At 46.0% G+C, this 22,241-nt stretch overlaps 2 protein-coding genes across 5 annotated transcripts in view; one reads left to right on the top strand and one right to left on the bottom strand.

Moving 5' to 3' along the window:
• The window catches only part of CCDC27 (coiled-coil domain containing 27), a 31,929-nt gene extending 28,050 nt beyond the window's left edge, over nt 1-3,879 (bottom strand). For both annotated transcript variants that reach the window (XM_075120977.1, XM_075120975.1), the window contains exon 1: nt 3,774-3,879. The gene's annotated coding sequence lies outside the window, so the exon portion shown is untranslated. The remainder of the gene's footprint in view (nt 1-3,773) is intronic.
• Nucleotides 3,416-21,644, top strand: LOC125624253 (uncharacterized). Of its 3 annotated transcripts, XM_048824741.2 has the most exons (9): nt 3,576-3,967; nt 5,218-5,811; nt 7,869-7,939; nt 9,523-9,631; nt 12,056-12,186; nt 12,515-12,622; nt 13,559-13,677; nt 14,440-14,596; nt 20,301-21,644. In XM_048824741.2, exons 1-9 carry the CDS (start codon nt 3,636-3,638, stop codon nt 20,447-20,449), a joined length of 1,770 nt encoding a protein of 589 aa, XP_048680698.1. In that variant the 5' UTR covers nt 3,576-3,635; the 3' UTR covers nt 20,450-21,644. The 3 variants fall into 3 exon arrangements, 2 of the variants coding, with proteins under 2 accessions (XP_048680700.1, XP_048680698.1); XR_012665386.1 differs by lacking the exon at nt 13,559-13,677 and having other exon boundaries at nt 3,416-3,967; nt 20,301-20,439; XM_048824743.2 differs by lacking the exons at nt 9,523-9,631; nt 12,056-12,186 and having other exon boundaries at nt 3,573-3,967.
• The last annotated feature ends 597 nt before the right edge of the window (nt 21,645-22,241 follow it).

Below are 22,241 nucleotides of genomic sequence, written 5' to 3'. Positions count from 1 at the left end.
ACTAGGGGGAAGCAGCACTGAGGGGGTGTCGGGGGGGGGAAGCAGTAGCCAGGGCGGATTGGGGGAGCTGTGCCGGCGGGGGGGGGGTGTCCGGGGGAGCAGGGGCGGGGGGTGACTAGGGGGAAGCAGCACTGAGGGGGTGTCGGGGGGGCAGCAGTAGCTGGGGGGGGGATCGGGGCAGCTGTGCCGGCGGGGGGGTGTCCAGGGGAGCAGTGTCGGGGGGGGCAGCAGCACATGGGAGGGGGGGTGACTAGGGGGAAGAGCACTGAGGGGGTGTCGGGGGGGGGGAAGCAGTAGCCGGGGCGGATTGGGGGAGCTGTGCCGGCGGGGGGGGGGGTGTCCGGGAGAGCAGGGGCGGGGGGTGACTAGGGGGAAGCAGCACTGAAGGGGTGTCGGGGGGGGGCAGCAGTAGCTGGGGGGGAGCTGTGCTGGGGGGATGTCCAGAGGAGCAGTGTCGGGGGGGCAGTAGTACATGGGAGGGGGGGTGACTAGGGGGAAGCAGCACTGAGGGGGTGTCGGGGGGGCAGCAGTAGCTGGGGAGGGATCGGGGCAGCTATGCCGGCGGGGGGTGACTAGGGGGAAGCGGCACTGAGGGGGTGTCGGGGGGGGGAAGCAGTAGCCGGGGCGGATTGGGGGAGCTGTGCCGGCGGGGGGGGTGTCCGGGGGAGCAGGGGCGGGGGGTGACTAGGGGGAAGCAGCACTGAGGGGGTGTCGGGGGGGCAGCAGTAGCTGGGGGGGGATCGGGGCAGCTGTGCCGGCGGGGGGTGACTAGGGGGAAGCGGCACTGAGGGGGTGTCGGGGGGGCAGCAGTAGCTGGGGGGGGATCGGGGCAGCTGTGCCGGCGGGGGGTGACTAGGGGGAAGCGGCACTGAGGGGGTGTCGGGGGGGGGGGAGCAGTAGCCGGGGCGGATTGGGGGAGCTGTGCCGGCGGGGGGGGTGACTAGGGGGAAGCGGCACTGAGGGGGTGTCGGGGGGGCAGCAGTAGCTGGGGGGGGGGATCGGGGCAGCTGTGCCGGCGGGGGGTGTCCAGGGGAGCAGTAGTACATGGGAGGGGGGGTGACTAGGGGGAAGCGGCACTGAGGGGGTGTCGGGGGGGCAGCAGTAGCTGGGGGGGGGATCGGGGCAGCTGTGCCGGCGGGGGGTGTCCAGGGGAGCAGTGTCGGGGGGGCAGCAGCACATGGGAGGGGGGGTGACTAGGGGGAAGCGGCACTGAGGGGGTGTCGGGGGGGCAGCAGTAGCTGGGGGGGGATCGGGGCAGCTGTGCCGGCGGGGGGTGTCCAGGGGAGCAGTAGTACATGGGAGGGGGGGTGACTAGGGGGAAGCGGCACTGAGGGGGTGTCGGGGGGGGGGAAGCAGTAGCCGGGGCGGATTGGGGGAGCTGTGCCGGCGGGGGGGGGTGTCCGGGGGAGCAGGGGCGGGGGGTGACTAGGGGGAAGCAGCACTGAGGGGGTGTCGGGGGGGGGAAGCAGTAGCTGGGGGGGGATCGGGGCAGCTGTGCCGGCGGGGGGTGACTAGGGGGAAGCGGCACTGAGGGGGTGTCGGGGGGGGGGAAGCAGTAGCCGGGGCGGATTGGGGGAGCTGTGCCGGCGGGGGGGGTGTCCGGGGGAGCAGGGGCGGGGGGTGACTAGGGGGAAGCGGCACTGAGGGGGTGTCGGGGGGGCAGCAGTAGCCGGGGGGGGGATCGGGGCAGCTGTGCCGGCGGGGGGTGACTAGGGGGAAGCGGCACTGAGGGGGTGTTGGGGGGGGGGAAGCAGTAGCCGGGGCGGATTGGGGGAGCTGTGCCGGCGGGGGGGGTGTCCGGGGGAGCAGGGGCGGGGGGTGACTAGGGGGAAGCGGCACTGAGGGGGTGTCGGGGGGGCAGCAGTAGCCGGGGGGGGGATCGGGGCAGCTGTGCCGGCGGGGGGTGTCCAGGGGAGCAGTGTCGGGGGGGCAGTAGTACATGGGAGGGGGGGTGACTAGGGGGAAGCGGCACTGAGGGGGTGTCGGGGGGGGGAAGCAGTAGCCGGGGCGGATTGGGGGAGCTGTGCCGGCGGGGGGGGTGTCCGGGGGAGCAGGGGCGGGGGGTGACTAGGGGGAAGCAGCACTGAGGGGGTGTCGGGGGGGCAGCAGTAGCTGGGGGGGGATCGGGGCAGCTGTGCCGGCGGGGGGTGACTAGGGGGAAGCGGCACTGAGGGGGTGTCGGGGGGGCAGCAGTAGCTGGGGGGGGATCGGGGCAGCTGTGCCGGCGGGGGGTGACTAGGGGGAAGCGGCACTGAGGGGGTGTCGGGGGGGGGGGAGCAGTAGCCGGGGCGGATTGGGGGAGCTGTGCCGGCGGGGGGGGTGACTAGGGGGAAGCGGCACTGAGGGGTGTCGGGGGGGCAGCAGTAGCTGGGGGGGGGGATCGGGGCAGCTGTGCCGGCGGGGGGTGTCCAGGGGAGCAGTAGTACATGGGAGGGGGGGTGACTAGGGGGAAGCGGCACTGAGGGGGTGTCGGGGGGGCAGTAGTAGCTGGGGGGGGGATCGGGGCAGCTGTGCCGGCGGGGGGTGTCCAGGGGAGCAGTGTCGGGGGGGCAGCAGCACATGGGAGGGGGGGTGACTAGGGGGAAGCGGCACTGAGGGGGTGTCGGGGGGGCAGCAGTAGCTGGGGGGGGATCGGGGCAGCTGTGCCGGCGGGGGGTGTCCAGGGGAGCAGTAGTACATGGGAGGGGGGGTGACTAGGGGGAAGCGGCACTGAGGGGGTGTCGGGGGGGGGGAAGCAGTAGCCGGGGCGGATTGGGGGAGCTGTGCCGGCGGGGGGGGGTGTCCGGGGGAGCAGGGGCGGGGGGTGACTAGGGGGAAGCAGCACTGAGGGGGTGTCGGGGGGGGGGAAGCAGTAGCTGGGGGGGGATCGGGGCAGCTGTGCCGGCGGGGGGTGACTAGGGGGAAGCGGCACTGAGGGGGTGTCGGGGGGGGGGAAGCAGTAGCCGGGGCGGATTGGGGGAGCTGTGCCGGCGGGGGATGTCCAGGGGAGCAGTGTCGGGGGGGCAGTAGTACATGGGAGGGGGGGTGACTAGGGGGAAGCGGCACTGAGGGGGTGTCGGGGGGGCAGCAGTAGCCGGGGCGGATTGGGGGAGCTGTGCCGGCGGGGGGGGTGTCCGGGGGAGCAGGGGCGGGGGGTGACTAGGGGGAAGCGGCACTGAGGGGGTGTCGGGGGGGGGGAAGCAGTAGCTGGGGGGGGATCGGGGCAGCTGTGCCGGCGGGGGGTGACTAGGGGGAAGCGGCACTGAGGGGGTGTCGGGGGGGCAGCAGTAGCCGGGGGGGGGGTCCCGGGAATCTCCATGAGGTGCCTCGTCCCCCAGTCGGGGCTATTTCTCTGCCCCGCCCCCACCGCGGCAGGTCTCGGGCGACCCTGGCTGCCGGCGAGGCCTCTCCCGCCTCCGAGGGCAGGTCGGGGCTTCCGGTTCCGGGGGGGCCGGGCGCTGCGGCGGAGGCAGAGCGGGGCCGCGGCCCCGGGCAACGGGAAGGGGAGCGGCCCGGAGGCGCCTCGGCCGGGCGGCCCCCTCCCCCCGCCAGCCCCGCGCCCGTTAGGGGGGCGGACCCCCCCCCCCCGCCCCGCGCGCGCGGTGCCCGCGAGCCCCGTCGCTGCTGGGGGGCGCCCAGGGCCCCGCCCGCCTGGGATGAGAGGCGGCCCCCTGCGCCGGCCGCGGAAGGGAGAGCGCCCGGCTGCCGCAGGCGCCCGAGGCCCGAGGGGCCCCGGCCCGGCCATGGGGCGCAAGAAGAAGACGCTGCACGACTACGCGGCCGAGTTCACCGACCTGGGCGTCAAGCGGCACCTGCTGGAGCCCGGCGGGCCCGGGGAGAGCTCGGTGGTGGAGACCCTCTACTGCAAGTCCTGCGAGCTGCCCATGCGGGTGCGGCGGGACCGCATCCTGGAGCACCTCTCCTCGGGCCGCCACTACCGCAACCGCCGGCTGGTCAAGCAGCACGGCCTCCGCGCCCCGCTGCTGCTGTGAGTCTCGGCCCCCCCGCCAGCCCGGGGCCTCGCCCAGGGGAAGCCCCCCAGAGCGGGCCTGTGCCGGTCAAAGCGGGGCCTGCGGGGAGCGCCCGCCGCTGCCGCCCCCGGGGCGCCTCCCCGCGGGGGCCCCCGGCCCTGCCTGGCCTCGGGGTTGAGTCGTTTGTCCTCCCCCCCCAGGCGGTTACACGGGGGTCTTGTCCTGCTCCACGGATTTCAGCCTCGTGCTGTCTTTCAGGGAGGGGCTGTTCTTTCATCCTGGAAAAAGCTGACCTGCTTCCCCCACCCCATCCCCGAGTGGTGCTGAAACTTCCTCCGAGTCCTTCCTGCGAATGACAACAGATGGCAAATGATTTCCAGGAAGTGTGAGGGCAGAAGTGTGGTGGCTTTGTGTTTGTCCATTTCAATTCGGCACAGTTGGTTCTTAGAACAACAAAAAAAAAAAAAACTCCAAACAAACAAACCAAAAAACCCCCCCCCCCGGGGTTTTATAAAACCTAAGATCTCTCGAAATATTTTTACTGCTAAGAAGGTAATTTGGTTTTTAAACATCCCCTTGCAGCCTTTGAAACCCAAGTATTGCAGAGTGCTAAGAACTTGGAAGTGGAAATGACTTAATTGATTTTCATGATCAAAGCGGAATAGGACAAAAATACCCTCAGAAGTTTAAACTGTTTAAAAAAAACAACCACACTGTTGTTAATTCAGAGTAGTGTGGTAACAGGTGAGGAATTTTTCAGAGTTGGTAATGTGTATTTTAAGATGTGTATGTTGCCTGTTTTACTTAAAGTACACTGACTGGGAAACATATTGCAAATTTCTTGAATTTTATGGATTAAAAAGACAGTAAAACAAAAGCAAGTGTAACCATCAGAGTGAACGTCATCCATGTATTCTGGTAACTTGTTTGAATAGAATGATTTAGGTTACTTCACAGAATACTAGTAAGTGCACTTTGTATATTTTGTGAAAGTGTAGCTAATAGCTCACCATGAAGAACCTGCTATTAAATCTTGTTAAGATGGGAGATGCTATTTTCGTTCTGTATAGCTAACTAAATTTAATTGCCAGATAGCATGTCAGTCAAATGATGGAATAAAACTTTAATACATTTATGATCACACAGCTAGAGACATCTGAAGCTCAGTAAAACTTCCTCAGTTTTCTCTTGTTGGAATAAAATCTTTGTATTTGAATAATCCTGAATTACAGCAGCTTCCTTAAGATTTTTGTCCCCTTTTATCTAGATCTGCAGGTTCAGACCTTGGTACCAGCCTTTCCATGCAACTTGACACTCCTTCCCTGCTTTCTCAGCCTTCATTTATTCTCTCAACCAATCCCTGCATCACCAGCACCGGCACCAGCTATAGCATGGTACCATCTCCACCTTCCTACCACAAGTCCTTGATCCCTGTTCACCCCAGCGCCATCAGCTCCACAACCAGTGTCATGTCTGCCAGAGAAGACCAAACACCCTCTACCTCCACCAGTCACCCGTCGGCATTCGCTGCCCTCCATATGAGAAATGCGCCTGTTCCCTCAAAACAGAGCATCCAAAGACTTGTTATTTCTGAGGCATCCAACAGTGTGGCTTCTGGAGGGTCAGTGGGACGGTACAGCAGTAGTGGGACTTCAGGAAGCAATATTGGTCTTGCCCTCTTCGGCGTGGGGCTTGGTAACAAAGCATTGTTTCAAAGTTTAATGGAAGAAAATGGCTGCTGTTTGCTTTACATTGTGGAGGATCAGCTGCCAGATGTGGAACGTGCCTTCAATACAGAATTCCTGGCCAACACCAGGGTGCTACGGCAGCAGGATGCTGACATAGTGCTCAATGATCAACGGTACAGTCCGCCAATAACTTCCATGCATGTTTCCTTATTAAGTAATTAAGGCTTTGAGAGATAAGTAGCACTATCAATCAGTGTTCTTACTCTGTCTTTGGAAAATTTTCCTAGAGTTAGGACACACTTGGTGAATCCTGCTCGTCTGACCTCAGTAGCCTCAATATTATATTGTGAGATTGGAACGCTGTATTCCTTTCACCAGCAGGTGGCAGCTGTAGGTCTAGTTGAATTACTTTACTGTTTACTAGACATCCTGAGGATCGCACGCATTCTAGGATCTTGCTGGGAAGCGTAGTTTAACTTAGGTATATAGGGCTTCTGGATGTAGCTGTACAAACAAACCATCTGTCTCGTCTCCGCGGATAGTTTTCTCAGGGATGATGTCTTTGGCCAAATTCCCTTCCTCATGCTGTCATGTAGCATGTCGTCTGTCAGTTTCCCTGCTGGCTGCCACCCTTCCACCGCACAGTGCCTGGCTTGTTTCAGTGGAGGTACATGTGAAAAGCTCATAAAGCACTCTGGGATCCTTCAAGATGAAGGGTACGGTGTAAACGTGCAATATTATGTTGTGTTTATATTGTTTCACTCAACGTTCTGGAATGCTGATCTAGATTGCTAAAAACACGTTGGCTAAATAGAGTTCCTGTCAACTTTCAAACTGGAACAGGTACAGAGAAGGGCTACTAGGATGATCCGAGGAATGGAAAACTTGTCTTATGAAAGGAGACTCAAGGAGCTTGGCTTGTTTAGCCTAACTAAAAGAATGTTGAGGGGAGATCTGATTGCTCTCTATAAATATATCAGAGGGATAAATACTGGAGAGGGAGAGGAATTATTTAAGCTCAGTACCAATGTGGACACAAGAACAAATGGATATAAACTGGTCACCAGGAAATTTAGACTAGAAATTAGACAAAGGTTTCTAACCATCAGAGGAGTGAAGTTTTGGAATAGCCTTCCAAGGGAAGCAGTGGGGGCAAAAGATCTATCTGGCTTTAAGATTAAACTCAATAAGTTTATGGAGGAGATGGTATGATGGGATAACATGATTTTGGTAATTAAATATTCATGGTAAATAGGCCCAATGGCCTGTGATGGGATATTAGATGGGTGGGATCCGAGTTACCCAGGAAAGAATTTTCTGTAGTATCTGGCTGATGAGTCTTTCCCATATGCTCAGGGTTTAGCTGATCACCATATTTGGGGTCGGGAAGGAATTTTCCTCCAGGGCAGATTGGAAGAGGCCCTGGAGGTTTTTCGCCTTCCTCTGTAGCATGGGGCACGGGTCACTTGCTGGAGGATTCTCTGCTCCTTGAAGTCTTTAAACTACAATTTGAGGACTTCAATAGCACAGATATAGGTGTGAGTTTTTTTGCAGGAGTGGTGGGTGAAATTCTGTGGCCTGCGTTGTGCAGGAGGTCAGACTAGATGATCATAATGGTCCCTTCTGACCTAAATATCTATGAATCTGTGAAAGCAATATTTCAGATTTCACACAAATCTTAAAAGGGAACAGTGACTCTGAAAGATGTTACTTCACAGTAGAAATTCAAAGGTAAAAATCGGTTAAATTTTACTCACTGTACATTTTTTTGCAATTTGCTGTGTAGATTTGTGTTTTAAGCCTTTCCCCATATGTTTTGATAACATAGAGGGTTCAAACAGGTTTTGAAAGAAACCATTCTAAAGGTTTTTCTATTAAGCTGTGAACACATGCTCTTTATAACTATACCATTAAAAAAAGTATTTAGGGAGGCTGCGGACCATGAATTAAGTCAGCGTTCCATTTAAAAAACTCTACTAAATGTAGGAACCCAATCTGTTCCTGGTACTGTTGCCCCAGAGCTTATGTCCTTGCTGTTCTTAAAAAAATAACTTTCCCTGCTCGTAATATTACTGTCTCCTGGGAGTTGCTGGTTTCTTTCCCCACCCTCTTCCTGATGTGACGAACTTTTGTAATGTTCAAGAATCTTTTTCTCTCCTTAATTTTGGCCACTGTTTGTTTCAGCAGAAATTTTGTCTCCATCTAAGTATTTTTCTCTTAATTTCTGCAGTGTCTCTGGAGCCATTGTCTGTTCACCACCTGAAGCGGCCTCTGAAATTGTGATAGATGCTTTACGAGCGGGTAAGGGGAACTGAAGTAGATCTGCAGCAAATTCTGCTTTCATATATAACATGTTGCCCCACTGAATTGGGCCCACTATGTTTATAAAGCTACATCCTTAGTTGTTTGCACCAGAGGAAACACCATTTGGGTAGAGACACAGTGAACTCAAAAACTGATAGTCTACTAAAAAATGATTTGGCTTTTGAAATCTCCTGGATCTCCTTATTGGATAATTGATCTAAGACATGCTATTAGGGCCCAATTTTGTGCTCCTGAAGTCAGTGGCAAAACTGCTATTGACTTCATGAAAGCAGGATCAGGCCCAGTTTAAGTACTAAATTGGCTATTTTAAAAATAATTGTAACATTAAAAACACCCCAAACTGCTAATTTTCTGGTTTTCATATATTTCTCCAGCTAAAGATCAGTCATATATTTGTTCTGAATGCTTGTTTAAATGAAAATTGTTCCAAGAATGAAATCCTTTTGTGTCTTTTACATATGACGATTAAAGAACATCTGCCCCAACAAAACTTAGCACTTATGTCTGGGAAGTCCATGTCAGAACTGGAATTGAGGAGTTTCTGGATCCCATTCTCAGTCTCAGCCCTACACTCAGTCCACTAGAGCAGGGATCCACAATTCTTTGTAGTATCAATCCATCTTAGTGGGGTGATTGTCTTGTGGACACCTCTGTTCCCATTTGCTGTCTCATGGCATAGTTGTGGCAAGTACATCAGGGGCATACATGGAAAAGTAACATTAGGAAAGTATTAATGCATTTAATCAACTGTAAATGGAGAAGAGAGCCAGCACCCTCTAACAGACCAGCTCTCCGTGGACTACCACCAATTGCTCAGTTGGTCAGTGGTGTTCCATAGACCATGGTTTAGTGCAGTGGTGCTCAAAACAAGTTGCCTCTTTTATCTTTCTGCTAAAATGTCTCAACATTTTTATATGTGGAAATAATTTTTCTCTAGTGGCCTATAAACTGTACTTCTCTAGACACCAATTGAGCTTCCTGGTTAGTGATGATGCATCTGTGTTAATGCCCTCTGAACAGGACTGACTTCAGTTTTATTTGTAAATTCCTTGTCTTAATTCAATAAGGCCCTCCCATCAGCATTTATATCAGGGATTATTCTTCCTCTCCAGTGATTAAAATCACTTGCAGTCTGCCTCTTTGTACCTTGTAGTTTCCCTTGAGGGATACACTGAGTGTCTAATTGCATAATTAGGGAGAACTTAGTCCACTGAAGACAATGACCCTAATGACTTGTAATGTCAGCGGAGCTTGTACTGTGTTGTTGTTCTGACTACAGGTAACTGAAATGTCTGTTCAGAGAAACACAGCTAGGTATAAAAGAAAACCCAAGAAGATCAGAGTTTCATTATCTCTAAAAACAATCACTTCTTGAGGTTTGTAAATAGTAAATGGTAGCTGCTGTAGGTATTGAAAATCATTCAGCAAAAACAATTTTTTCAGTTTTCTGAAACCTTGTCTCTGGAATGTGTTGACATGTATAGAACACTGCAGAATATATAATGTTCAGTGTGGATTATGTCCTGCCTTCAATTTTGTATTCTATGACATTTACATAGGGAAAGGCGTGTTTTGCGAGAAGCTACCCAGTTTAGATAGGCAGACAGCAGAGGCTTGTTTTGATGAAGCTGACAGATGTGGAAGACCATTGGTCTGTGGATTCTACAAGTAAGAACAGCATTTTTTTGTTTTCAACAAGAAGCATAAATGTAAAGTAATGTTTCTATCTGATGAAACCTTCCTAAATTTTTATAGCTACTTAATACTTGTTTTAGAGAAATTTTGCTTAGAAGGTAGCTAAACAGAGAGCTCGGTGGACTTGCTGCTTCAAAATTCATTGTTCACGCTTCATAGAGATGACAATTGAATCTTTTCTTAATTGGCATAGGATTAAAATTAATTTATTCATCTACACTGGATTGGGTGCTAACAGAATTTGTATTACAGGTACCTAGGATAAGATTTTCAAAAGCATCTAAGCATGTTCAGAAGTGACTTAGGCTCCTAAGTCACTTAGGTGTTCTTGAAAATGTTATGCCAGATCTTTTTTAGAGGTGAGGAAAATGTACTGGTAACTAGAATTACTGAGCCATACTATGGATCAACTTTGCTGGTCTGTGGTTTCAGAAAAAAAACAAAGTGGGAATTTTTTTGTATGTGTATACAGTCATCTAATTCAGCAGACATGGGTTTTGGTAAAAGTTAGGCTACTTGAGATCTGCATTTGGCTGTTCTCAGTTGCAAAACTAAATACTTTGCAAAAATGTTGAGTCCAGTGAAAAACATTACAACATTAAGCCTTGTCACACAGTACAAATCCTCCTCACAGACAATTTCTGCTTGTGTCTTGCACTTGTTTTCTTTCAAAACCTAGGAATGTGAAGAGCTTATTTGTTTGGCTGTTATTTTTTTTAATAACTACACTGACAATTCTGTTGCAGCAATCGAAAAATAAAAATAGAAGTAAATAGGTTCTGTTTTTTAAAATATCACAGCATAATTTTCTATAAAAAGCATGCGGAAGAGATTTTATATATTTTTAAAACTTACCTTTATTTTGAATATTTGTTACTGACTTGCTAGCTGTATCCTAAATCTTGTACTGACTGAAATATGCCAGCCCTTCTTCAGTGGACCAGACATAATTGTAGGGTGTAAATAATAGAGTAGGCTTTGAAATAATAATGTTCTTTGTAAAGAATGTATTTAACACAAACTCTTTCTGAGCTACTACTGATGTAATTAGGCCACTGTAATTTGGTGAAATTCACCTCTATGCATGTAGCCAGTATAGTACGTACGTGTTATTTAAACGTAACGTAAGCCCTATTTTGAATACTTTAGGCTGACCTTCTGTATACAGGTGAATTTAGCTCATTATTCCTTATAACACCTTTTGGAAGAAGTCGTATTTGTACATTCTAGAGTCGCATAATGGACATCAAAATGAAAGTCCTGCTTGTTTTCAGAATGGTTGGCCCATTTAAATAGGAGTACATGTAGTAAATATTAAAAAGTGTGTTTTCTCCTTGTGGTTGTATATATAGATCTTAGGGCTTGTCTACACTACAGGCTTTGTCGGCATAATTTATGTCTCTCAGGAGTGTCAATAAGCCACTCCCCTTGGTGACATAAGTTACACCGACCTAAGCGCTGGTGTGGACAGCGCTGTTGGCGGGAGAGCTTCTCCTGCCGACATAGCTATTGCCTCTCGCAGAGGTGATTTTATTATGCCAACGGTAAAGCTGTCTCTCATTGGCATAGAGTGTCTTCACCAGACATGCTGCGTTAAAGCGCTGCTGTAGCGTTTCTAGTGTAGACTAACCCTAAATCATAAATCACTGTAAATATGGGGAAAGTAGGTTAATTCTAATGTACTTCCGCTTTGTTACAGTTCTGTAAACTCGGTAACTCCACTGAAGTCAAGGAAAGTGGCTCTGAGTTTACGCTCAGCATTTGACCCAATGTGTTTAGTAACAGTGTGGATTATTTCTCTCCCTGTCTTCCCCCCAGCCTTGACCACTTACTGTTTTTTTGTTGAAAACTGTTCATTTCATTTTAAGCAAAAATTATCTGTATGCAAATTATATATAGATGGAAATATATTCAAACACAATATATACTGTGATACTGCATTTTGGTTTGAGTGCTTCAGAGAAAGTTGAGCCCAAGCCACAAGGTTGGATCTGAACTTCTCTAGAGTGGAGGTTTTTTTTGTTAAGACCTAATTGAATATAAAACCATAAAGGTGTCTTTTTTTAGCTATATATAACTTCCTGGACATTGCTCATCACTTTATTTATAGTGGCTTAATATCTTAGTTTATATTGTTGGTAAAGAGCTTTAAGGGCAAATACTCATTCTGCTTATTGCCTGTAAGAATTTATTGTGAGGTTTTTTTTTTTGAAAGTCTCATAAATTGCTGAGCAATTGATCTCATCAGAAAAATTGGACTTTGACCCTTGTCTAAGTTGGAAGTTGTCTGAAGTCCAGACTATTTTCTGCCCCCAAACATCTGACTGCATGTCAGTGGTGTAGATGACCTGTTCTGTACTGAACACTCACTGTTCCACATTGGCTGTCTCTCTGTAGGCGTTTTGATCCAGCCCTGCAGTTCTTGTATAAAAAAGTCCATGACAGCCAGGCACTGGGGAGGATTCATCGGATTTCGACAGTTAGCAGCATATATCCAGCAGCATCTCTTAGCTTCCTAAAAAAGTCAGGTACTGAGTAGCTTTCTTATAGAAGAAGAGGTTGGTTCTGTGAAGGGATAGCAATTTATCTTGCCACATATGTATGTATGTGTGTGTGTGTGTGTGTCCGTCTGTGTGTCCTGCAATGCATTATTCTGTCCCTTATGGCAGGGAATATTCCCTTTGACCCTAATGTTGGTTGTGGACGAGTGAGTATATCTGTATGTTCTTTGAAATCATATTTCTGGTGCTCTTACATTGGTTTTCATGCAGTATAGATATCTAGGTTTGCTCATCGGTTTTATAGGTTTTATAATGCTAAATCTTCTAGTGCCCATTTTTTCCCTCTTACTTCCAGGTGGGATTTTCTATAATGCTGCTGTACATGATATTGATATTATCAGTTTGTTACTGGGAGAAAGTGCACCAGATACAATATTTTCACTGGGACATGCATTCTGTGCAGGTAAAACTTCATGGATTGGTGACTTTGTATTGGATGTGTTGTTAGTTTCCTAGTAATTGCAGATTTCAGTGCTAGAAATTTGAAAATATGTGAAGGGGCAACTAATGTAGATGTTCTCTCGTGGATCTGTTTGAAAATGGAAATACAGAACAATTTCTAGAATGTTGGAATAGATTTGCAAACACTTAAAAAACTTCACTGAATTCTGTGGATTTCTCAGTGCTGCAAAACTATTATAGGAATATCAGTAATGCCAATTACTGTGAACATTGGTGATTTGTAAAGGGTTGCTAATATTACCATTTCCAGGGGGTTTCAAACAAAGCTTTGTGCTTAACAATATCATTTTTTCAGTTCTTTGGTTAAACCTGACATAGATAAAGTTGATTATTTCCCTTTTAATACTTCAGACTGTTAAACTATTAATCAGAGTCTAACTGTTTTTCATGTAATATTGGTTGCTGCCAGCAATCAGCTGCCATTGCTACAAGCGGTAGTATAGACCATCTTAATGTATGGTAGGGCATTGAATTGCCAGGAACAAAACCAGTAAGTGACCATATAATGGAATATGTAGGCCGCATACTGAAGGCTGCCTGATGTTGTCTGTATTGTAACCACAAAGGCAAGTATGTTTCAAAGGCGAAAGGTTCTCCCTAAGGTAGGCCAGGCTGCTTGTCCTGGAGAGTTCAGCCCCCAGTAACTACAGTAGAAGGTTCTCCAGAGTTTAGCGGTGCCGAAGAGTGGTGTGGACGACTGTAGTCTGATTAGTGTAGGTGGCCACACACATGTTCAATATTTACTGTGCTTCCTGTTTTACTGTTTAAAGATGTTCTTTTCACTATAACGCCTCTTACAAAATAAGAGCAATTTTGTGTACAAGAGACTTGCTGGTTTAATTTCCTAGTCTGAGTTAGTGCCTCTCTTGTCACTCAGATATGGCCTACTTGAAGGATGCAGACACTGTAGCGGTCAGCATGAAATTTCCTAGTGGAGCAATTGTTACTTTGGACGTCAGTCAGCACTGTACTAAAAGCTGTGATCAGAGACTAGAGGTGGGTTTTTTCAGATGAGTCTGTCATGGTACTATGGGTATACTCACACTACACAGAACACTACTACTGCAGTAGAAGTAACAATTAATTGACTGTCATGCTCTCCATTTAAAGTAAACCTCCAGTTTTGTTAGCCAAATTCTGCCACTGGATATGCACATGGCTATTTTTTGGAGTTACTGTGAGCTTCATATGGTCACCCAAGAGCAGAATTTGTCCCTGATAGTTTCTCAGCTGTTTCAGGTGCCTTGAGTCTTAAACTTTGTAGACAACCTATCTCCCTCCCCGCCCCCCCCCCTTTTTTTTTAATGTAATGTTTTTATTGTGGACACAGCAAGCCAAGAGGTAAATCAGAATCACAGATATAAATGGTACCAAGGGGGAAAAAAAGGTACAGATCTATCATTATTGGAGGAAATCTTTTCTGCCTAAGTTCATGTTGGTTTATATTAGAGTGGCAAAAATACAAAGTTCTCTAAGCTGGATTTGGCGAGGGGAAATGTTTAAGCCTTAAAATAAAAGCAGCTTGTTTCATAACCAAGGGAGAGTGGATATACTGTGCAACTGCAACCCAGGCTAGTACAGCGTGTGCTTGCATCCTCTGTAGTGACCGAGCAAGTAATTCTACTTGCTGGAGGAGTTACTCCTCAGGTGGTACAAGCCCATGGTTTATAGATTGTTTTAAGGCCAAAAGCATGTTAATTTAGGGGTCTTTAACACATGTTTATGTGTATTTTTGTTTTTTTCCCCTCTTTCTCCTAGGTTCATGGTTCTCAAGGAACATTACGGGTAGATAATCAGAATCCCTTGGGAATTACAGAACATGGAACATCTGTGTCTATATATTCACAAACCCAGGCTGATCGGTACAAAGAAGCATACAGAGAACTCTTTAGACACTTTCTCAGAACTCTCAAAGGTTAGGAAAAAATTGCCAACATATGCAATGTCCATTTATTTGTAAGAGTAATCTTAATTTCACTTTTGGATTTGCTTTTAACAAACGTTAGTCTTGAAAATTGTTCCAAAAGCGATGTCAATTTGGGGTTAATTTATTCTTGAAATCTCAGACTCCGCAACGAGAGAAAATGAAGAAACGGGTGTTTATATGAACTCTAAACACCAGCCAGTCTGAACAGTTTGAAAAGTAAAACCTTGTTACCATTAAATAACTCTGAAATCTAGATGGTTGTTTTTAAAATTAGAATTGGCATTTCTGGTGGCAGCCAAATAAAATGCTAATTGATGACACTGGCAGTGAATGGGTCTAGTTCTGCCCTTGGTTGTCTCACTGTGTCACATGTATATCTGAAGACAGAAGTTGGCCCTAAAGCTGTCAGATGTAGAAAAAGAGTGTAGATTTTCAATGTTTAATGCTTAGTGTTTAACTCGTTTAAGGTTTGCTGGTGGTTTAAAGGAGCATCCATGAGCTGGAAATTTGCTGACAGTACAGTTTTCATAGATTCGGAGGCCAGAAGAGATCATTGTGATCATCTAGTCTGACCTCCTGTATAACACGGGCCAGAGAACTTTCCAAAATAATTCCTAGAGCAGAGCTTTTATATTTATTTATTTATTTATTTACTTACTTACTTATGTATTTATTTATTTATTTTGTTGGGGGTGGGAATCCAGTCTTGATTTAAAAATTGTCAGTGATGGAGAATGCACCACAACCCTGGGTAAGCGGTTCCAATGGTTAATTACTTTCACTGTTAAAAATTTACACTTTATTTTCAGTATGAATTTGTGTAGCTTCAGCTTCCAGCCATTGGATCATGACATACCTTTCTCTGGTAGATTGAAGAGCCCATTATTAAATATTAGTTCCCCGTGATAGGTACTCATACACCGTATTCAAGTCACCCTTTAACTGTCTCTTTGTTATGCTAAATAGATTGACCTCTTTGAGTCTGTGACTACAATGCATGTTTTTTAACCCTTTACTCATTCTCGTGGTTCTTTTCTGAGCTCTCTAATTTATCAACCTCCTTCTTGAATTGTGGGCACCAGAATTGGACACAATATTCCAGCAGTGGTCGCACCAGTGCCAAGTGTAGAAGAAAAATAACTACTCTAATTCTACTTGTGATTCACTTGTTTATGCATCCAGAGATCACGTTCGTCTTTTCACTGGGAACTCATGTTCAGCTGATTATCTACCACAACCCGCAAATCTTTTTTCAAATTCACTGCTTCCCAGGATAGAGTTCCCCATTGTGCAAGTATGACCTACATTCTTTGTTCCTAGATGGGTACAATCACATTTTGTCATGTTAAAATGCATATTATTTGCTTGCATCCTGCTTACCATGGGGTTTGGGTCACTCTATATCAGTGACCTGTCATCTTCATTATTTGCCACTTCCCCAGTTTTTGTGTCATCAGAAAGCTTTATCCGTGATTTTCTTTCAGGTCATTAATAAAAATGTTAAATAGCATAGGGCCAAGAACTGATCCTTGCAGGATTCCACTAAAATTATCAGTGATAATTCCCAGTGTACATTATATTTATGAAACCTATTAGTTAGATAGCTTTTATCCATGTAATGTGTGTCATATTAACTCTCTATCATTCTAGTTTTTTAAATCAAAATGTCATGTGGTACCAAGTTAAACACCTTACACAAATCGAAGTATATTACTTCAGTCGTTTTACCTTTATCAGCCAAACTTGTAGTCGCATCAAAATAAGATATCAAGATAGTTTGACAGGCTCTATTTTCTGTAAACCCATGTTGAATAGCATTAATTACATTGCCTTCCTGTAATTCTTTATCAATCGAGTCCTGTATCAGCTGCTCCATTATCTTGCCTGGGATCATTCTCAGGCTGACAGGCCTATAATTACCCGGGTCATCCTGTTTACCCTTTTGAAAATTTGGCACAACATTAGCTTTTGTCCAGTCTTCTGGAACTTCCCCAGTTCTCCAAGATTTACTGAAGATCAACATTATGGTCTAGATCAGTGCTTCTCAAACTTTTGCACTGGTGACCCCTTTCACATAGCAAGCCTCTGAGTGCGGCCCCCCCTTATGAATTAAAAACACATTTTTATATACTTAACACCATTATAAATGCTGAAGGAAAAGAGAGGTTTGGGGTGGTGGCTGACAGCTTGCGATCCCCTATGTAATAACCTCACGACCCTCAGTTTGAGAACGCCTGGTCTAGATAATACTTAGCCCTGCCATGAGTGCAGGGGACTGGACTAGATGACCTCTCAAGGTCCCTTCCAGTCCTATGATTCTATGTTTAACAGTCCAGTGAGCTCCTCAGACAGCTCTTTGAAAACTCTTGGATTAAAGTTTGTTACCTGCATTGTTGTAGAGGCAACTAAAGAATTTCTTCTCTTCCTGTCCTTCAGTTCCTTGATTAATTTTGTTCTCGAAATCTCCATTTTGAGTTGAGTATGCCTGTCTTCCCTCTTTTTATCCTCCCTGTTTGTTTATTTAACGCCCTTGACTACTCTAGCCAGCCCTGAGAAGATTAGTCTCCTGTCTACTGAGGTGAAGGCCATCCAAACTATACAGCCCCTTCACCCCACAGAAGCAAAACCCACCACCCTATACCACTTATTTAGCCAGCAGTTCACATCTAGAATCTTCTATCTTCCTTTGCTTGTGGGGCAAGAAGTAACTCAGAGAAGATAGCTTGGACATTCTATTTTTTACAGAATGCTTCAAGTTTCCTGAAGTAATCTACTGTTCGCAGTATGTCCTGCGACACTGACATTAGTGACTCCATAGGATTCTTTCACATCAACTTCAGAAGCCTATCCAACCTCAGAGTCATATCTCAAGTCTTGGCTCAGGGAAGGCAGCACTCCAGGGTGTTTGTCTGCTGTCCCTTGTAGAATGTTCTTTCGATTCTTCTAAGTTCTGGATCGTCTGTCTTCCTTGGATGGTTGTAGGACTTTGTGGGCAAGCTTGATTTTCTGACAGGTTGGGCCAACCTGCCATCTACAGGTGTATCCCATACATTTCTCCGTTCCCTTGGACCAGCTGGAAGAGGTTTCTTCCACAGTTTCCACTCTGCTGAATTGGTATTGATTAGAAATGTCTAGTGTGGAATTCCTCCAGGTCCTTTTCTCTGTGGTAGCCACAGCCTGCCTACTCCTGGCTATCAGTAGCCACACAGAATACCAACATAACATCTTACCTCTTGTGGTTACAAACTGTCAGGCCTCCACTCTGACTTCCTCTCTCTCCGACTCCTTGGTGGCCATCTCCTTTCTTCCTTGAAGCTGGAGTACTGATGTTTCCTGAACCTGGCTGTCTAGGAATGCCTCAGCTTTTCTTATTCTCACTAATGTGTCTATTTCCCCCTCCTGACCAAGAATCTTCTCCTTCAGCGCAGTCACCGGCCTGTACTTCATGCATAGGAAGTCGCTTCTAGTTTTAGGCAGGAAAGAAAACATGGCACATCTGTTGCATGTCACCACTATGCTTGAAATCACTTGCAGAACTGAACCTGGAAGATTCCCACACTCCCTTCTCTAAACTCACTCTGAAATTCTCCTGTTAGCTGCCTCTGTTCATGGCTCTCAAGTTCACATAATAAGTACAGTATAAAATGCCACATTTTAAACAAGCTGCTATTAATACCAAGATCCAAAACAATAGCTAAATTGAAGAAATCTTTAAAATACATCTAATATCTTCCCCCCAGAGAGAAGTGCTTCTTTCCTTTCAAAATGTTCTTACTGTGTTGAGCAAAATGGGTGCAAGGTCCTCCTACAATGCAAAACTTTAGAGCCTACAAGTCTACTCAGTCCTCCTCCTCCTTGTTTAGCCAATCGCTAAGACAAATAGGTTTGTTTACATTTATGGGAGATAATGCTGCCCACTTCTTATTTACAGTGTCACCAGAAAGTGAGAACAGCCATTTGCATGGGACTTTTGTAGCTGGCATTGCAAGGTATTTACGTGCCAGATATGCTAAACATTCGAATGTCTCTTTATGCTTCAGCCACCACTCCAGGGGACATGCATCCATGCTGATGATGCTCGTTAAAAAAATAATGCGTTAATTAAATTTGTGACTGAACTCCTTGGGAGAGAAATGTATGTCTCCATCTCTCTGTTACCTGCATTCTGCCATATATTTCATGTTATAGCAGTCTCGGATGATGACTCAGCAGATGTTGTTTGTTTTAAGAACACTTTTGCTGCAGATTTGACAAAACGCAAAGAAGGTACCAATGTGAGATTTCTAAAGATAGCTAGAGCACTTGACCCAAGGTTTAAGAATCTGAAGTGCCTTCCAGAATTTGAGAGGGATGAGGTGTGGTGCACGCTTTCAGAAATCTTAAAAGAGCAACACTCCTATGCGGAAACTACAGAACCCAAACCACCAAAAGAGAAAATCAGCCTTCTGCTGGTGTGGCCTCTGATTCGGAGGATGAAAATTAACATGCATCAAACCACACTGCTTTGGATTGTTATCAAGCAGAAACTGTCATCAGCATGGACGCGTGTCCTCTGGAATGGTGGTTGAAGCCTGAAGGGACATATGAATCGTTAGCGCATCTGGCATGTAAATATCTTGTGATGCCGGCTACAATAGTGCCATGCGAATGCCTTTTCTCACTTTTTCAGGTGACGTGAACAAGAAGCAGGCAACATTATCTACTGCAAACGTAAACAAACTTGTTTGTCTGAGCAATTGACTGAACAAGATATAGGACTGAGTGGACTTGCAGGCTCTAAAATTTTACATTGTTTTATTTTTGAATGCAGTTATTTGTACATAATTCTACATGTGTAAGTTCAACTTTCATGACAGAGATTGCACTACAGTACATGTATTAAGTGAATTGAAAAATACTATTTCTTTTGTTTTTTACAGTGCAAATATTTGTAATCAGAAATAAATATAAAGTGAGCACTGTATACTTTGTATTCTGTATTGTACTTGAAATCAATATATTTGAAAATGTAGAAAACACCCAAAATATTTAAATAATGGTGTTCTATTATTATTTAACAGTGCAATTAATCACGATTATTTTTTTTAATCACTTGACAAGCCTACTTCTAGCATGTAAAGGACCAATCACTTTGCAGATTGTATAAGGCAAGCTTCAGGGTGTTCTTGCCTACTTTGTTTACTATGAAAGTACCCACAGTAATTAGTTTAGTTAGCTTCTTTCTCCCTTATTTACCATAAACATATTCAAAATAGGTTTCAAAATAGTCAGTTGTTTGAGCAATTACTTGTTCAGGCTTGTCTTCTCTTAACTTGGGCCTGCTCGTGTGAGCTAAGTTACCCCTACAAACATTTGGTTATTACCAGATAATGAGATACACTGATGAACCCTATTTTTATAAAGATCATTATTATTTGTATTACAGTAGCTCTTGCAGGATACAGGTGAGATTGGGACCCCATTGTGCATAGGCACCATACTTGCAAATAGGAAGAGGTAGTCCCTGCCCTGGAGAATTTATAGTTTAAACAGACAAAGGGTGGAAAGGGAAACATAGGTGAAGTGACTTGCTCATGATCACATGGTACTTCAGTGGCAGAGCTAGGAATAGAACTTAGGACTCCTAATTGAGAGTCCAAAGCCTTATCCTCTATGCTTCATTGCCTGTAGTAACATAGTCTTTCTTTTACAGGCAAAGAACCCCCTGTTATCACCAAAGAGCAGTTTCTCTGGACGATTCAGGTAGCTGCAGCTGCCGAGCAGTCTTGGAGGAACGGATCTGCTGTTGACTTACGCAACGAAGCAATAGATGTGTCTCTAATCAAGACTGAAGTAATGTGACACACTGCTGTTCGAAGTGAAGGGTATTCCCTGAGCTCTGCTAACGGGAGTGAGGTCTCTTCATCTAGGGAGGTTTCCACTGTTGTCTTAATACAAAACTAAACAACCTTTTTTATTATTTTTTACATTTTCACTGACAACGCCTGTAACTCGGATACCTTTTAGAGCTACAAAAGTGTTCAGTACTGGTGTTACCGATGGTTCAGGACTCTGAGAGGAGATTATGGGAGGCTTTGTCTGCAGTGGTATTTCCTTTTTTCAAGGAGTTAGTTTCAGGTTCTGGAATACTGGTTTCCTGAAAGTGGATTTCCCAGACACTAATCATGATATTGACAACGACGTACTGACAACCTGCTGTTGTAGTGAAGACTGTGCAATGAACATTTATAATGGCAGCTTGAAAATGAGGTGCAACCATGGTGTTCAAAATGAGAGCATCCTTTTGGTCCATACGGTACATCTCATTAGTATATGCAGGAATGTGATTTGTGTACTAAATACCCCTGTTCTGAATCCCCCATCTATCCAACTGTCCACGTTGTTCTTAATTCATTGCTGTGGTTTTGAAATAACATCGCTGGGAAGTTGTGAGCATCTAACTTTTTGAAAATGAACAGGCAGGGAGACTTCTGGCTCTAGAGTGTAATGAAAGAAACTTGGAAGGCATGCTATGAATTGGACTGTTTCACAGAGCAAACCATGCACTTGGGCATTTCTCTATGAACACTGCATCACTGTTAAAAAATAAAGGTTTATTTTAGAATAAAATTGTGAATCTCTACACAGTAGCACTGTACAACGTCTGTTACAAGAAATGTCACCTGGATGCAACAAAGAGAGTACAATCTGTCAGCAGTTTTGTTTTCCTTGCTTGAATCCAAATTCATGTTTCAGTGTTTCTTCAATAGGGAAATTAAATAATACATGTTTTCCCTGAGTGGGGGAAGGGAATATGATATACATGCTTGTTACAGTCCACCAGATTTGGATTACACATCACAGGAAAAGATAGTGCCTTCCATAACAGGCAAGTCTGCTTTAAACCAGGTTATTTGTAACTTTTTATTCTTATGTTGAGCATATTGAAATTTATATATTTGACTTTTGTATTCTTGTTTGTATTTCTCATACCCTGGTTTTCAAGATTTAAAAAAAGGGTTTTTTAATTGTATTAAAATAACATTCTTGCATTGAATGTGTGAGCAACTATACGTCACATTTTCTCTTCCTGAAAAAATTTCTTAACTCTGTCAATTTCCAATTCTTATATATATATACGGTATATATTACTAAAACTAGGAATAGCTGTGATATTTATAACTAAACCCAGTTCTCTCGTGGAAATAGTTTAAGTGTCTTTTTTTTAAACCCAAAGAAAGCTGTGTCTTAATGATATACTGTCAGATTTGTGGTATATTTTCTGGCCATTTATTGAAAGATAGTTTATATATAACCCTCTTCCCCTAAATTCCATTAAATCAAGATAGCCACTTATTAAATGAAAGCGAATGTTTTTCTTTTGTTGGGGTTTTTTCTTTTTGACATGAATGTTTGATCCAGCCATAGTTCTTCTAAAACTTACATTTTCCTAAATGTAACTTCCTTAAGTATGACCTCAGATCGTCTCTGCTCATATGTTGCAGAAAGTAGCACCAGTGTGCTGAAAGCTTGTAGAAATGAGGTAGACTTTTTGTATGCACTGACCAAGATTCATGCACAGCTGCTCCCCAGTCACAGATGAATGCCATGTCTTATTTTGAATGATGGGATCCTGCAAGCAATTTTCTCAATG

This window comes from Caretta caretta, chromosome 18, assembly GCF_965140235.1.
Source record: "Caretta caretta isolate rCarCar2 chromosome 18, rCarCar1.hap1, whole genome shotgun sequence".
NCBI classification, from domain to species: Eukaryota; Metazoa; Chordata; order Testudines; family Cheloniidae; genus Caretta; species Caretta caretta.
Note: the sequence above shows the minus strand (reverse complement) of the source record. Positions and strands in the feature narration are given on the sequence as shown.

Bases quoted from the DNA above. Each gene is read 5' to 3' on its own strand.
- LOC125624253 (XM_048824741.2), top strand. From the start codon at position 3,636: ATGAGAGGCGGCCCCCTGCGCCGGCCGCGGAAGGGAGAGCGCCCGGCT. The intron at 3,968-5,217 runs GTGAGTCTCGGC...CCTTTTATCTAG, and splicing joins CTCCGCGCCCCGCTGCTGCT to ATCTGCAGGTTCAGACCTTG. The intron at 7,940-9,522 runs GTAAGGGGAACT...ACATTTACATAG, and splicing joins GATAGATGCTTTACGAGCGG to GGAAAGGCGTGTTTTGCGAG.